The sequence below is a fragment of the Oratosquilla oratoria genome, chromosome 33, assembly GCF_046742065.1.
Source record: "Oratosquilla oratoria isolate Oo_2021 chromosome 33, ASM4674206v1, whole genome shotgun sequence".
Lineage (NCBI taxonomy): Eukaryota > Metazoa > Arthropoda > Malacostraca > Stomatopoda > Squillidae > Oratosquilla > Oratosquilla oratoria.
Window position 1 is genome coordinate 40394903 of NC_134809.1, and position 17376 is coordinate 40412278.

Genomic DNA, 17376 nt, shown 5'->3' on the forward strand with positions numbered 1-17376 from the left:
AAAGGGGGAACAGGGGAAGAGGGGGAGACAAGGGAAAGAGGGGGAGAAAGATGAAGAGGGAAAGGTAGGGAACAGGGAAAGATGAGAGGGAAAGGTAGGGAACAGGAGAAAGATGAAGAAGGGAAAGGTAGGGAAAGGAGGGAAAGGTGGGGAAGAGGGGGAGACAGGGGAAAGAGGGGGAGACAGGGGAAAGAGGGGGAGACAGGGGAAAGGTAGGGACAGGAAGGGGAAGAGGGGGAGACAGGGGAAGAGGGGGAGACAAGGGAAGAGGGGGAGACAAGGGAAGAGGGAAAGGTGGGGAAGAGGGGGAGACAAGGGAAGAGGGAAAGGTGGGGAAGAGGGGGAGACAAGTGAAGAGGGAAAGGTAGGGAACAGGAGAAAGATGATGAGGGAAAAGGGTGCGAAAGTGAGAATAGGGAAAGGGAGAATTGGAAAAGAATTGGAAATTTAGAAAAACTGGGAAAGAAGAAAAAATAGGTATATATATATAGATATATATATATATATGTATGCACAATACATGAAATCCTTGCCTACCTTCTCTACTTTATCCGCAACATATGTTGGGTCACAGTACACCTGCTTACACTTGGCAGTTTCTTCACCCGACCGGACACCAGCCACCTTTCCATTCTCCATCACGATTTCATCAATAGGCTTGTCCAACATGTAAGTACCACCATAAATTGCCGACAACCTGAAAAAGCAAGTACTTTGAACAACTATGGAAACCAACACAGATGATAATCAAGTTGCTACATACACCAAGGCTTTTTCCCCCCCCTTACAAGAGAAGTAGCCAAAGTCAAAGGTATAAATCCACTCCCACCCATTTCATCCCAACATACTCCACTCCCATTCACCACCCTTCCCTCCCTCTTTTCTTGGCTCCTCCTGGATGACAGGTCATCCCTGCATCTTGCCCACTGCTCAGGGTCAGAAGCAATGCAGCAAGACACAGCATAAGTTACAACATACAAGAAATGTTTACATTTAGCTCAACTGTAAAGCTGGGTAGTCAAAACTGAGTACTGAGCCAGTCATTCTAGACGACATGATTTCATGTCAAGTATTTGGCCATTTCCTTCACCCCTTTGCTTAGTGCAACTGGGTATGAAATGCTTAAGCTTAATTTTATACAAACTCTTTACTCAAGGGAACAATGAGACATTTGCACTATTGCTGCCAAATTCTGCCACCTTGAATTTATCCTTTACTACAGTCTCTACCTCTTGTCCAATTCCCTTGTGGTGGTGGTGGTGGACAGAATAATGCAGCCACTGTACTCCTATGTGTTGTAGATGGAGTGGAGAAGGTGGTGAAGAAGAAGGAGAAGGATAAGGATAAGGATAAGCAGGTGTGGGAGGAGGTAGGGTATGAGGAGGGGAGGAGGTAGGGTATGAGGAGGGGAGGAAGTAGGGTATGAGGAGGGGAGGAGGTAGGGTATGAGGAGGGGAGGAGGTAGGGTATGAGGAGGGGAGGAGGTAGGGTATGAGGAGGGGAGGAGGTAGGGTATGAGGAGGGGAGGAGGTAGGGTATGAGGAGGGGAGGAGGTAGGGTATGAGGAGGGGAGGAGGTAGGGCATGAGGAGGGGAGGAGGTAGGGCATGAGGAGGGGAGGAGGTAGGGCATGAGGAGGGGAGGAGGTAGGGCATGAGGAGGGGAGGAGAGAAGAGGGAGGGAGAGGAGAGGGAGAGGGGAGGAGGTAGGGCATGAGGAGGGGAGGGAGGGGAGGAGACGGGAGAGGGAGGGGAGGAGACGGGAGAGGGAGGGGAGGAGAGGGAGAGGGAGGGGAGGAGAGGGAAGGGGAGGGGAGGGGAGGGGAGGAGAGGGAAGGGGAGGAGAGGGAAGGGGAGGAGAGGGAAGGGGAGGAGAGGGAAGGGGAGGAGAGGGAAGGGGAGGAGAGGGAAGGGGAGGAGAGGGAAGGGGAGGAGAGGGAAGGGGAGGAGAGGGAAGGGGAGGAGAGGGAAGGGGAGGAGAGGGAAGGGGAGGAGAGGGAAGGGGAGGAGAGGGAAGGGGAGGAGAGGGAAGGGGAGGGGAGGGAAGGGAAGGGGAGGGGAGGGGAGGGAAGGGGAGGGGAGGAGAGGGGAGGAGAGGGGAGGAGGAGGGGACGGGAGGGGAGGAGGGGAGGAGAGGAAGGGGAGGAGAGGAAGGGGAGGAGAGGGAAGGGGAGGAGAGGGGAGGAGAGGGAAGGGGAGGAGAGGGAAGGGGAGGAGAGGGAAGGGGAGGAGAGGGAAGGGGAGGAGAGGGGAGGAGAGGGAAGGGGAGGAGAGGGAAGGGAAGGGGAGGAGAGGGAAGGGAAGGGGAGGAGAGGGAAGGGAAGGGGAGGAGAGGTAAGGGGAGGTGAGGGAAGGGGAGGAGAGGTAAGGGGAGGAGAGGTAAGGGAAGGGGAGGGAAGGGAAGGGGAGGTGAGGGAAGGGGAGGAGAGGTAAGGGGAGGAGAGGTAAGGGAAGGGGAGGGAAGGGAAGGGGAGGTGAGGGAAGGGGAGGAGGGGTAGGGGGAGATGGAGGAGGAGAAAAAGGTGGAGATGAAGAAGAAGAAAAAAAGTATTATTTCATGTAGCCTGTGGATATGATGCGTGATGTGATGCATTGGCTGTGGTGACCCAAGAACTCTTATAAATTGTTCCTGTAATTTGTATGTTGCTCTTTTAGCAAGAATTCTCTTTTGGTACAGCCAGTTGTTTCTTAACCTCTGATACGATGACACCTACGATGGAATCATGAGGCCCGAGTGGGTATATGAGGATGTCAGTGTCTTGATTATATTTATTTTGTAATTGTAGCAGGGTGACCCCTTAATTCTGTGAAATGGTTTGATCACGTTTTGTGCTTATCATTACTCAGAATGAAAGAACGAGAAATACAGCAGTGACTATTTTATGACACCAGCATTGTGATGCATCATAAATTAGGCATCCAATGCTGTGTGCGAGAATTTGACTTATTGAAGAGGTTAAAGCCTTTTTTTTCTTCTGTGGTACCAATAATAAGTACCTGCTTGTGGTGGTCCTGTATAAAGACAGCAGAACTGCCTAATTTTAAAGCCTGTCAGGAAGTTCAGCCCCGAGAGACTAACACCACTTCCAGACCGTGCCCTGGATCAGTATCATCTTCAACTGTATTTCTTTTGATTTTTCCTTTAGACTTTTCACACATGGAGAGCTAACAATCATAGACTGCTCCCCTCCTACTAGCTGGTGACTGAAACAGTCTCACTCCAGTACAACACAAAAAATAGCCCATAGTTTCTTCCCAGAAGGATCTTGTGGGAGGACCCCTGGGACTTAACAGCTGCTGTAGGGCTCTTGGTTTTCTACTTAGTGAAAATCTAGGCTTATTTTCTTGTCGGTAGTGCTATGCTGTTCTTTATCATGGGAGGACCCACCTATGAATGCATAACTAATTTGTATGTCGAGTTAAATTTCTTTGTGCGAATCATGTGCTAGCAATGATACCAAACACTTAACTTGGTTCACACAATTGTATGGGGATAATGTTCATGCATTAAAGGTTAACAACACATGCTGGATTGTTATGGTGGCAATTACATGATAAAGACAGCCTCTTTTTGCATCACTGCACATCTTGTGTTCCTTACAGTCATCCATGTTGTGGGTAGCATACTATGTAGTACTTTAAATGTCAAGGGCTTTTTCCCCTTATAAAGGAGGTAGCCAAAGTCATAGGCACACACCTACTCCTAACAATTCCACTCCTATGCACCACCCTTTCCCTACTATAATCTTAGCTCCTCAAGGATGACTGGTCATCCCTGTATCCTGCCCACTGCCCTGGGTCAGAAGCAATGCAGCAAGACAGTACATCCACAGCAAGGCCATTTCACTTCATTGCCAACCCCCCCCCCCCCCATCTGTCCCCTCATACAGAAAGAAGATGGGGAGAAATCCCTTCGAGCTGCATCAAAATATCATTCACAAGCACCCCCACCATCCCTCCCTACCTCCCTTGCATAGCAGCAGCATCATTACACACTCCATTCATCCCCATCTCTTGCCTTTTCCCTTCCTTGCTCTAGACATTAACCTCTTTCTCAACACCACCTTCACCCCCATTCATCCATCTCATCCTTGGTTGTCTCTTCACATTCACTACCCAACCCCTCTCCCTTCCACACCTCTTTTAATCATTCTTCACTCAATCTTTCCATGTGTCCAAACCATCCCTCTAACCTTTCATCAGCCCTATCTGCCATCTCCTTTTCCACTCCTGCTCTGCTCTCCTCACCTTGTTTCTCACACTATCCAACATAGTAGCCCCAATCATACTTCTCAGACATTTCATTTACACACTAAAAACTTTTCCTCTGCCTCTTAAATTCCAAATCTCTGCCCCATACAATACTTTCAGCACAATAACCCCTTCATACAATATCTTCTTTGCATCCATTCCCAATTGCCCATTTCTCATAGCACTTTTCTAGTCCATGCAAGGCTTTACCTGCTTCTCTCAATCTACAATTCACCTCCACTCCTCCCTTTCCTGCCACATGCGACACCAAATACCTAAAGCTATCCACTTCCTCCAGCCTCTCCTTTTAGACTTCCAACTAACTGCCATCATACCTTGCTTTTATCCATTTACCTTCAAATATCTATTATTGCATACTTTTCCAAAATCCGTCCGTAACTTCCTTAATCCCTCCTCTGACCCTGCCACAAGTGCAGTGTCATCAGCAAACAACAACTGGCTCACCTCCCACCTTTTCCATTTTCTTTAACCATCTCCAGTCCCCTGCCATTCCACTCACCTTTACCTCCCACACCACCCCATCCATGTACACATGGAATAACCATGGAGACATGACAGCCATGAGTCCCACTTTTACCTTAACCCACTCTCTCCATTTCCCATTCTAACAGAGGTTCTGCTCTGCTCCTCTCACCCTCAACAGCTCTCCCCCAATCCCATATTTTTCTACAAAAACTTCCACAGCACCTTCCAGTCCACTGTCATAAGCCTTTTCTAAATCCATTACATCCTTACATTTTCCCAAAGCTTTATAACATATCTGCCTTACTACAAAAATCTGATCCACACAATGTCTACCTTTCCTAAACCAACACTGTTCCTCACAAATTACTCCCTCTGTTCCTCTCCTAATCCACTCCATCAAAACCCTCCCATAAGCCTTCCCAGCTACTCAAACTCCCTCTAAAACTACTACTCACATTTGTCCCATTTTCCCTTGTAAAGCTAAACTATACAGGCACTCCTCCAGTCTTCTGGCACTCTACAGTCCCTTAGACACATTAAACCTCACCAGCCAGTCCTCTATTACTGTCCTTCCCATCTTCAAACATTACACATGATATTCATCCAATCCAGGAGCCTTACCTGTTCTCATCACTACCAGAGCTACTTGCACCTTTTATTTCTCCTCCATTTTCCTTTTCCATCTCCATCACTGTCATTTTCTTAGTGTCTCCCAATGCTACCACCAACCCCTCCATATTCAACAGCTCTTAAATACTCTCCCTATCTTCCCCTTAGTCCATCCTCTTCTATCAAGATTTGTCCATCTGTGCATTTTACCTTACTCTACTGGACTTTCCTCCCCTTACTCTTTACTCCCTTCCAAATTATTTTTTATCGCTTTCAATATTTTGTCATTCTCCTCCCTCCCCTATTTTACATCTGCTCTTTTTGTCTGTCTTTTATTTTGCTTTTTTTCTTTATACATCTCATTTTTCTCTCATCCTACTTTGTAATCTCTTGAATGCTCACTTCTTCTCTTCTTCTACCTTCACTTCATCGTTCCAACACTTGCTACCCTTCCTTCTACCCCTCCCATCATCCTTGTTCCACATTACAATCTTTGCATGCCTTGTCACTTCTCCTTGAAACACTTTGAAAACTAATTTCTATTTAATTTGACCTTGGTACATACAAATACCAAGGCTTTTTCCCCCTTACAAGGGGGGTAGCCAAAAAGAAAAAGGCATAAAATCATTCCCACCCATTCCATCCCTGAATACACTCCACACCCCTCCACCCTCCCTTGGTACTGTAAATATACAATAGTATTTAGAACACTCAATATGCCATTCCTGTCCCACTACCAGAGGAAAGTATGGTTTGGTTGTAGCAAAAATTCTCCCGACATAACCCAGAACTTCCAAAAATTAAACAACATTTTACAAATACTTAACCTAATGAACAATTTCCATTCTTGAACTTACCGAGCAAACCCTTGTGGAAGTTCTCCAAGGCCATACATTGGGTAAAGATAGGGTGATTTGCCATATCGTGCCAAGGAATCACTGTACAGTTTGATCCTCTTCAGACAATCCCCAGCAGGCTTGGTCAAATAGTCGTCATCCCTAGAGAAAACAATGCCATTAAAAATGCAAGCCTCTGCAAGACAATATTTACCATCTTAATATTCCACACATATTCTATACCAACAAATTATTAACATTACCCCATTTACCTAACATATGCATTTGCTTTGCTAGATTGAGAAGTAAATGCCTTGGGGGATTAAAAAGTGTAATGAAAAATACACATTTGGGAATGGATGCTAAAAGGAAATTGTAAGAAGGGGAGATTGTGCCAACAGTACTGTATGGGGCAGAAACACAACATAGGAGAGGAAGATTAAATACCCGAGAAGTATGGTAGGAAATACTAGGCTGGTTAGAGTGAGAAACGAGGAAGTAAGGAGGAGAGCGGGGGTGGAAAAGGAGTTGGCACAATTTTTTTAATGAATTAGACTGAATCTTGTCCACCGTTTGTTCCCTATATTTCCTCAAGTATCCAGTTTCAGATACCATCAGGTCTTGAAACTTCTCCCACACAATTATCCCAAAAGAGTGAGGACTTCCCTCACTTCTACATTTATTTTCTCTAAAAGTTTCAAGTCTAAACCCTTGCCTTCCCCTCAAAAACAGCTCTCCTTTGTGAGGGCAGACTGGAAACTCGTTACTTCTGTCTCAGCTCTGTCTGCACATCTCCAAGTGCACATACTAGAGAACAAGCAAACAACTCCATACAGACTAATACTTCTTTATCAATGGGTATAATTTTTTTTTACCGATATAGGGCAAGTGCATGGCCTGTGAAGTCAATGGTGTTCTTGTCCAAGTTGAAGTGTGTGAAGACTGTGTTCATGGTAGTATTCACAGGATCAAAGCCTGGCACCGCTTTCCATGTGGTGGGGTCATCTTCCTTGTAGTCTTGGGCAAATACCAAAAAGTTTTTGAAGCGCCTCTTTTCGAACATTCCCATAAGGTCTGTTTTGGAAAAAGAATTTTTTTAAGTAGAAATATAACTACTAACCAGTGCCAGTACCCTATTACATTTAATCTGTATATATTTTTTTAAACCACTACATACAACTGGCATTTGTCACCACTCCATGACTAATTCTAGTTTAGTTAATACTAAAGTATGGTCTTGAATATTGGCAGAAGTTACAGCAACATTATCACTAGCCCCGTACCCCTGAAACCACCGGGGGCTAACTCAGGAGGAAAGAAGGAAACATGGGGTCTTTAAACTTGTTTAGCTTGGGCCTATACAGGTTATCCATGCCACTGTAAACTTACCTGATGTAAGGGCTTCCTTTTCATCTGCTGGAACTTTGGAGATCTTGTTGCCTTTGTACACATAGCTACCTTCTACAGACTTGAATTCAAGGTAACGAGTTACACCTGTATGAATGAGCAACTTCACAAGCTGACCATTCGCCATCAAGAACTTTGGGATCAGATCCACGTTCCAGTCCCTACAATGATACAAGTACAAGATACTTTGTAAATACACATGCAAGGTTTGGTTTGTCATATGCTGCAGCTGCAACTTTTGAAAGTAATAAATCGTAGACTTTGTACTGACAGGTATGGGGAGACGATGGAAGGGAAACCACCACGACTCTGGAAGTCTTTATTAGGTACAGAGTTATTCACCTTGTAAAGGCATTTGGTCCTGTTTTCCATACCCTTGTCTTCCCTAATAAATTGTTAGCTGACCATTTCCCAAATGGAACCTTGGGATCAAGTCCATGTTCTAGTCATAAGAACATAAGAACAAAGAATAAAGGAGACTGCAAGAGACCATAAGGCCTAAACTAGGCAGCTCCGTATCCATCACCACCTGTCATCTCCATCCATAAAGTTGTCTAATTTTTTTTTTAAAAACTGATAGTTTCAGCGCTTAGTACATGGTTACTAAGTTTATTCCATTCATCGACCACCCTATTAGTAAACCAATTCTTGCCTATTTCCTTCTTAAATCTAACTTTGTCCAGTTTATACCCATTACTGCTAGTCCTGCCCTGTTGTATTTGTTGATACAAAAGGTACAAAATAGTTTGTAAACAATTTACTTCAAATTAAGGGATTACAAATTTATGGGGGCATCCAATCAACCATTGCCCCCATCTCCTGCAAGAGCCCAATAACTCAGTTAATCAGTCCGCAAGTCACCCAAAGGAAAAATATGGTTTTGCTGTCTGCATATGACTTGGGTGGGGCAGTGTAAGATGAGGTGTTTGGTGCCCGATGTGACTTGCATCTGGGACAGTTTCTTTCCGAAGCCTGGCATATTCTGTGCTAGTACTTTCTTAGTGTTGGACTGTGAGCTGTAAGTGTGCTAGTATGAATTTTGTTTCTCTTGGAAGTGATTTTTTTCTTTTGTGGCTGATGTCTGGGAGTTATAAGTACATGGAACAGTTTGAGTGTTGGTCATGAAAAGCTTGCTTTGCAATCTGAATGGAAGCATTTTTGTATGGAGATATTGTGTGATACAGGTTGTAGATTATAGGTGTTTGAGTGGTAGTTTGTTGTAGTTTTCTATTGCATTTAGTTGGTTATGCTTGTGGGAGATTATGAGATGGGTAAGGTTAAGAGCTCTAACAGAATTAGGTACCTATCATTTTTAATATGGTGTCTTGTGGGGAGGATTTTGGTTTATGTAATGTTCAACTGGTATGGTTCCATTATTATTCTCAATGCTTTATTTTGTACATTATATAAGGTGTTCATTTTTCTTGATTGTTGTACATGAAACTATACACCAAAAGGCTTCTTTCCCCTTGTAAGGGAGGTAGCCAGCCAAGGCATGCACCCACACTTCACCCATCCAACAACCATTTGCTATCCATCTTATATTAGCTCTTCTTGATGGGTCATCCCTGTCACTGACCTCAACACTGTACAACATGAAAAATTCCTATGAAAATATTGGTCTCGTGTCATTCTTAAGCCATCCATAATAATGTTACCACTACACAGCTTTGAAGACTTGTCTATGGAACAGGTGAAATCTTGATACATTATTTGCCAAGCCAATTTATCACCATTTGCAAAAAGTATATTGTCTAAATTATGGGCTGGGGGCAACAACAATACTTAAACTTTAATAACACTCTCAAAGACTTTGCTCTCCAGATTTACCCACCTAGTTCTGCCGTAGGTGTCCTCTGGTGATGGGTGTTTAAATTTTTTGAAGAGCTCCTCAAGGGGGGTAATGGAAGCAGATTCTCCACCATAGTACTTGTTTTTGTCCATGTGCAATACCCGCTTCCCCGAAACTGACAACATTCCAGAGATGATACATTCCTGCAAAAGAAAAGAAAATTTATTTCTCATACAGAAAATTATGTGCATGGGGCAAGGGGAAGAGGGGGATAGGTGGATGGGGAAGAGGGGGATAGGGGGATGGGGAAGAGAGATAGGGGGATGGGGGAAGAGGGAAATAGGAGGATGGGGAAGAGGGAGATGGGGGAAGAGGGAGATGGGGGAAGAGGGAGATGGGGGAAGAGGGAGATGGGGGAAGAGGGAGATGGGGGAAGAGGGAGATGGGGGAAGAGGGAGATGGGGGAAGAGGGAGATGGGGAGATGGAGAAGGGGGAGATAGGGGGATGGAGAAGGGGGAGATAGGGAGATGGAGAAGGGGGAGATAGGGAGATGGAGAAGGGGGAGATAGGGGGATGGAGAAGGGGGAGATAGGGGGATGGAGAAGGGGGAGATAGGGGGATGGAGAAGGGAGATAGGGGGAAGGAGAAGGGGGAGATAGGGGGATGGAGAAGGGGGAGATAGGGGGATGGAGAAGGGGGAGATAGGGGGATGGAGAAGGGGGAGATAGGGAGATGGAGAAGGGGGAGATAGGGAGATGGAGAAGGGGGCGATAGTGGGAAGGACAAGGGACATAGAGGGGGATGGAGAAGGGGGAGAGAGGGGGATGGAGAAGGGGGGATAGGGGGATGGAGAAGGGGGATAGGGGGATGGAGAAGGGGGATAGGGGGATGGAGAAGGGGGATAGGGGGATGGAGAAGGGGGATAGGGGGATGGAGAAGGGGGATAGGGGGATGGAGAAGGGGGATAGGGGGAAGGTGAAGGGGGATAGGGGGAAGGTGAAGGGGGATAGGGGGAAGGTGAAGGGGGATAGGGGGAAGGTGAAGGGGGAAGGGGAAGATGGAGAGGGGGAAGGGGAAGAGGGGGATGGGGAAGAGGGGGATGGGGAAGAGGGGGATGGGGAAGAGGGGGATGGGGAAGAGGGGGATGGGGATGGGGGAAGGGGAGGAGGGTATGGGAAAGGAGAAGAGGGGATGGGAAAGGAGAAGGGGGGATGGGGAGGAGAAGAGGGAGATGGCGGAGGGGAAGCGGGGATGGCGGAGGGGAAGCGGGGATGGCGGAGGGGATGCGGGGATGGCGGAGGGGATGCGGGGATGGCGGAGGGGATGCGGGGATGGCGGAGGGGAAGAGGAAAGGGAGTTTGGAAAAGGGGAAAAGAGGAAAAGGGGAAAAGGGAATGGGGAGAGGGGGATTATGGAAGAAGGTGAAGGCTAAAGTGGTGAAGATGATTGAGGGTGATGGGTGGGGGGGGGGCTGGGCGATGGGGAACGAGATGATGTTCTGGAACGGGCGCAAGAGAAGAGGCGAGGCTTTCACGTGACCACCACCACCACAGCAGATACCAACACCATTCCAGGAACACCGTCACAGTACCAGTTTTCGCGTTGTTTATGTGAACAGAGAAGGCGTGGGACGTACGGCAGGAGGCGCTGAGTAGCTGGTCCGCTTTGCCCTGTGATGCGCTTTGGGAACTTGGGGGCGGTGTGTGTGTGGGGGGGGCAGGTAATTTAGAGTCACTACTGGGAAGAGAAGTGCGGGATTCAAACCACAACCGGTGCTGTAATCACCTCCTCGCTGTAATCATTCCCCCCTCAAGACACATCCATTCAGTCTTTACAAATCTACCTCTACATCATGCAGATCACGCGCACGAATCAAACCTCTCCTTTTGTAATACATGGGGGAATTTCCACCCTCCCGCCCTATATTACGTACGGGGGGGGGGGCTGTAGACCTCCCCACCCCCCAATACGAATTGTTTGCTGCCGCAAGTCATGGAGAGGGAAACTTGCCGGGGCTGTCACGGTGGCTTCGTCTTTCACGCCTCACCGAATTCCACGTTATGACTCAACCCTGACAGCGCGCGCACGCACGCACATTCACACGTACACAAGACACAAATGTGCATTAGTGCGTGTTTTGCGCATGCGCACACCATTGGCACTCGGCGAGCTCGACCATAAGTACTACTCATACTCCTTCCTCCTCTACTTCTCCACCCTCTTCCCCTTCATCCCTCGTATACCTCTTCCACTCCCTTGCCATCAGCTTCCTCTTCCTCTTCACCATCGACTTCCCCTTCCTCCTATTGCTCTTCCTTTTCCTTCCTCCTTTTTACCCTTGCCTTCTCCCCACTCCTCTTCCCTTTCCTCACCCTCGTCTTCCTTCTCCTTTGTCAGTCCGTCCGTGAGCCACACATTCTAGGAAATTCACGAAGCAGTCTTGTCAACTGAAATCGCAACTACGACACCCCCGACACACACAAACGCAGGCACATTCCAACGCGTCGAGTGCTATACAGCCGGGAGGCACATTTCCTCGCATTTTCGCAACAGACAGCAGGTTTCATTCATCTCCCTAGGTGGCCAAGGTGCCACGCCACCTGGCTCGAGAGAGAGAGAGAGAGAGAGAGAGAGAGAGAGAGAGAGAGAGAGAGAGAGAGAGAGAGAGAGAGAGAGAGAGAGAGAGAGAGAGACCGATTCGATGGCACAGTGGTAGCGGTCGCGACTGCCACTACGGTGGTCCGGGTTCGAATCCTGCCCAGGGCTGAAATAATTTCAGTATCGCTGCGCTGTGAGTCATTACTCACAACTCTTGTGGGCGGGGAGTTGAGGTGTGTGTGTGTGCGTGTATAATGTCACAGCATTACCCATAGATCGGTCATATACGAGCTCTTCCGGGAAGGTAATAGCTGTCGATCACGACCCCAACACGTGATCCAAGACCAGTGAATCTCACACACTCACAAACACACACTAGACTTCACACAAGTTCCGAGAACTTGGATGATGTGTCTTGTAAGTGGATTTCCCCATTCTTCAATTGTTTTCGATCGAACGAAACTACGCTATCATTGTCGTAATTTTATTGATCTATTTCTCCAAGGCGAAGGTACTGGGTACACCAGCTAATGATGACTCGCTTCCAAAGAAGATAAATCACGTTGCATCAACTCGTTTCAAAGTTAGACATCGTTCAAGGAATATTTACAATTAATTCCTTCCAGTGAAAAAAATACACAACCCGATGTTAACATCAGTGGTATAGTACCCCTTATCGCTCGTATTGTATGGAACTTCTCCATTTTGAAACCTACATAAATAAAATAGTAATCAAATAAATAGTGCCAAGGGGCTTCAAGTTCCAGATAGCTCCTGCGCCCCGAAGTGGCCCACACTCCTGACGCCCAGAGCGAAACGGACTTCGGCAGAGGCAAGAGGAACATTTAAGAACAAGCGCACAAACCTAGGAATAAGAGTCCTCGAGGACGACGAGAAGATGAGCCAAGAGAGCGGAAACTAGGTCATTCTGGAGGTGACGGGGTGGGACACGTGGTCGCAATGGGGATCATGCGGGAGGGGTGCTGGTGCCTGCAGCAGGAAAGGAGGGGAGGAGGTGGAGTAGGGGGAGGGGGAGTAGGGGGAGGGGGGAAGGGTGTGCCTAACCTGCAGCATGAGGGATGAGGAGGGTGGGGGGGAACAGGACTGGGGCACGCGAGGAGGCGAAGAGAGGTGATCGGGGCACGGGCGTGTGGGGGGAGGACAATAGCTACGGGCATACGGGGATAAAGCGACTAGTACGTGTTGACGTTATACGTGCGAATGGTTAATGCGACAGACTGACTACTACGTGGGGATGGGACGGTTGTATGCGGCATGGTCGACCCACGTCCCCGGCAGAACCCTTCCGTCTCTCCAATCGTTTTACGAGGTGCTGGGGTGGATGTGGTCTCAGCACAAGTAACCCCCCACACCAACTTTCGTTCTGCGTGTCAATATACGAAACCCCAACTTGGGAACTGTTCAATGTTACCTACACGTGGTATCAAGTAACACGATGCGATGCAATGCCAGGCGAAACATAGCGGACTGGCTACGGTTGACCACCACCACCACCCTCCTACTCCCCTTCCTCCCCCCATTTATTGTCCCAGACTCCACCGCAGTGATAACCCCCCAGCAATACACGAGGGAAGGGAGACTGAATAGGTAATTGGGGGGGGGAATGGGGGGACGGGGAATGAGAGGGGGAGAGGGAGAATGAGGAAAAGAGGAACGAGAGGGGGGATGGGGAAGGGAGAGATGAGGAAGTGTGGCTACGTCCCACCCAGTGGGAGAGGGTCAAGTAGATGGAGACACGGTGGGAGTGGGGGGAGGAGTGGGGATGTGCCCGAGGCTATGGAGGTTGCTTCTTCACTACTACAGGTATGGAAACAAGCGGCCGCGCTGGGAGCAAGGCGACCCGGGGAAGAAGTGGGGGGGGGGGGGGTACTCCGACGAGGGGCTGCGTGTGATAATGGTGGCGAGTGCGGTTGTTGGTGAGTGCGGGTGGTGTGGTGGCGAGTGTGGGTGATGTAGTGGTGGGTGCTGATGGTGTAGCGATGAGTGCGGTGGTGGTAGTGATGGTGGGTGCGGGTGGCAGTGATGGTGGTGGTGGTGGCGGCAGTGATGGTAGTGGTAGTGTCTAGCATTGTTAGTACTGGTGGTGACAGGTGGCGAGGTTAATCAGACGCTGTCTAGTGATTGGTCTTAACACGGATGGCCGTGGTGAATGACGACGACGGAGGGAGGGAGGGAGGAGCAGGGGTCAGAGATAACAGACGGCGAGAGGCGGTGCTTCTGATAAGATTATCACAGCCAGGATGGCACAGCGGGGCGAGGGGGGGGTGGTTCCATCCTGCAGTATATTTTAAAAACGAGCCTTGCCTCCCTGACAGGCTCCTAGAGAGAGAATCCCCAATGTCACTGGGGAAGTAGTCTTCGGGACGAGGCCTCCCTGGAGCTCCCGCAGTGTAGCCTCTCCTCTGAACAGTCACTCTCTCTAGGCCTTGGGGGGGGGGGGGAAGAAGAGGGGGGAAGAAGAGGGGGGAAGAAGAGGAGGAAGAAGAGGGGGAAGAAGAGGGGGGAAGAAGAGGGGGGAAGAAGAGGGGGGGGGCTCCGACCACTTAGGATGGGGAAAGTGGGAGGAGGGTAATGGAAAAAGGTGGTGGGAGGCCTGATGCTGAGGTGGTGGTGGTGGTGGTGGTGCTGCTATTGGTGGATGGTGGTGGTGCTGCTATTGGTGGATGGTGGTGGTGCTGCTATTGGTGGATGGTGGTGGTGCTGCTATTGGTGGATGGTGGTGGTGCTGCTATTGGTGGATGGTGGTGGTGCTGCTATTGGTGGATGGTGGTGGTGCTGCTATTGGTGGATGGTGGTGGTGCTGCTATTGGTGGATGGTGGTGGTGCTGCTATTGGTGGATGGTGGTGGTGCTGCTATTGGTGGATGGTGGTGGTGCTGCTATTGGTGGATGGTGGTGGTGCTGCTATTGGTGGATGGTGGTGGTGCTGCTATTGGTGGATGGTGGTGGTGCTGCTATTGGTGGATGGTGGTGGTGCTGCTATTGGTGGATGGTGGTGGTGTTGCTATTGGTGGATGGTGGTGCTGCTGCTATTGGTGGATGGTGGTGGTGCTGCTATTGGTGGATGGTGGTGGTGCTGCTATTGGTGGATGGTGGTGGTGCTGCTATTGGTGGATGGTGGTAGTGCTGCTATTGGTGGATGATGGTGGTGCTGCTATTGGTGGTGCTATTGGTGGATGGTGGTGGTGGTGCTATTGGTGGATGGTGGTGGTGCTGCTATTGGTGGATGGTGGTGGTGGTGCTATTGGTGGATGGTGGTGGTGCTGCTATTGGTGGATGGTGGTGGTGCTGCTATTGGTGCTATTGGTGGGTGGTGGTGGTATCGGTGGTATTAGTGGGTGGTGGTGGTGGCACTGGGAGATGGTGATGGTATTGGTAGATGGTGATGGTGGTATTGGTGGATGGTGATGGTGGTAGTAGTAGAAGGGGGTGATGGGTGGCTAAGGGCAGGAGGGAATCGAGGCCGAGGGAATCGAGGCCCCGGGACCAAGGAGGGTGCCCCCCCCCTGCCCCCCAGGGGTTTCAGAAGGGTCTCCATAGCCAAGAACACTTTCCTGTTGTTTTGCCTGAAAGACCTCTCACAAAACTTGAGAGCATTTCTGCTAAAACTTCAACAAAATCCCAACATCACTTGAAAATCTTGCCTCAAATCCTCTATTCTGAGACCAGCCAACCCCCATCCCACACTGGACACCAAGGCCTTCCAAAATTTCTCTCGAAGACCTTGGGTGAAGGGCTGGCAAGGAGATATGGGTTGGTGGTGTCAACCATTACCATAACTCTAGTAATGGCATGAACAGTGGCAAACAGACATGTTCAGATGCCACAATTCAACATTCCTATGTCCCTTTGCTATGCATATACCAAGAACTCAACTTCATACTACTATAGCTGAACTCCCAAATCCTATGTTGTACAAAAATACAAGTTTTCCTTCAGACTTTTTCATGTGGTCACTGTTCAGTGTAAGACTTCTCTAGTTTCTCTGATCTTGTAGTACCCCTTTCACACAGGTCTTTAACATGTGTCACTTCACCTACGTCTATCTATTCTTTGCCCATCCACTTCCGTGTTCATGATTATCTTACATACAAATCCTTTCCATTACATGCTCTCACCACTGCAACCTCTTCTCACATACCTTCTTTGACACCTCTTCCATCTTTACTGTTCCTCGTATTATTTCATGCCTAATCCTGTCCTTTAATCACCCTATACAGCTGCTTCCCATTTTTTGTGGCTTTTTCAGAGGCCATGTCTCAGTGTTATGTGCCATTGCTGGTCTGACAATACATTCTTTACCTATCAGTCATAAGTTTATTCTCGTCACAATACACCTATTTTCCTTCAATTATATTAGGTTGACTGTATCCTTCGGTTAATTCCACTTTCATATCACATTAGTCATTGATGCATGAGCTAAATATTCAAGATAATCTTTCCCTCTTTACCCCCATTTTATATTTTGATCATGATGTTCTCCACTTAACCAAATATTCAATTTTGGTTCCGTTGTTCTTTAGATCTTCCAATGCCCTTCTCCAGCTCTCCAACTTCAGTTTCTTTACTGATGGCAATCAGCATTATATCGTCCAAGAAAAACATACTCCATGGGAACCTCTTCCTCAACATCTAATAAATATATCTAATAACAGAAAAGTTGTGTAGTTTCACTATCTGGACACCTTCAGCCCTACAATAACTTGCAATGGTCCTTGAGTCCTATCATTGTTCTCTGGGAAGAAAATGACTTGACAAGGTTAGTGCGGGACTGTTTCCAAGCCATTGGTTCATTGTAGTAGGAAGGGAACATTTCCTAGTGGTCATTTCTAAAATGGTGAGGGAAATCCAGTGAAAGTTTCTAGAGAGCCTTCTTGGGCCCCAGCCCAGACAAAGCATGAGCCCATCAGGGCTTGCATCTCCAGGCAGCTAATCAGGGTACTGTTCATGTTCTGTACCAGATATCACAAGAAGCAGAACACCTTGACACTGGCATAACAACTGTTGTTCAATTTTCCAAGTAGCAAACCTGCAGTCCCACAGTGGTTGACAATGGTAACTGGGCTCTCTCTCAGATCTCTTGAATGAAACTTTGGACTGTTGTACAGATTTGGTGAAGGGCAGTTTCTGTCACTACTGGAAAGTTGTTGTTCCCTAAACTGTCTGGCCGAGCAGTTATGCCAGTTGAAAGTAGTAGTAGTAGTAGTAGTATTTGGAGTGGAGCTATTACTGGTCGTCAACTCTCTAGGGGTGAGTAAGAAATACAGCTGAAGTTGATCAAGAAATTTTGGGCCCAATCTGAAGACCATATGTCAGTCCCCTTAGGTCTGCACCTTTTGGAAGCAAGGCATTGATGGGCTTTGAAAACAGGCAGTGTT

At 48.2% G+C, this 17376-nt stretch overlaps 1 protein-coding gene across 4 annotated transcripts in view; it reads right to left on the reverse strand.

The window, feature by feature from the left end:
* Gdi (GDP dissociation inhibitor) overlaps positions 1–17376 on the reverse strand; it is a 76291-nt gene that overhangs the window by 21406 nt on the left and 37509 nt on the right. For all 4 annotated transcript variants that reach the window (XR_012965714.1, XR_012965715.1, XM_076172823.1 and 1 more), the window contains exons 2-6: positions 9422–9582; positions 7570–7748; positions 7056–7254; positions 6202–6342; positions 538–697 (exon numbers count right to left, since the gene is read on the reverse strand). Coding sequence is in view for 2 of the 4 variants with exons in the window: in XM_076172823.1 (XP_076028938.1) it covers positions 538–697; positions 6202–6342; positions 7056–7254; positions 7570–7748; positions 9422–9582 (840 nt within the window). In the remaining 2 variants the exon portion in view is untranslated. The remainder of the gene's footprint in view (positions 1–537; positions 698–6201; positions 6343–7055; positions 7255–7569; positions 7749–9421; positions 9583–17376) is intronic.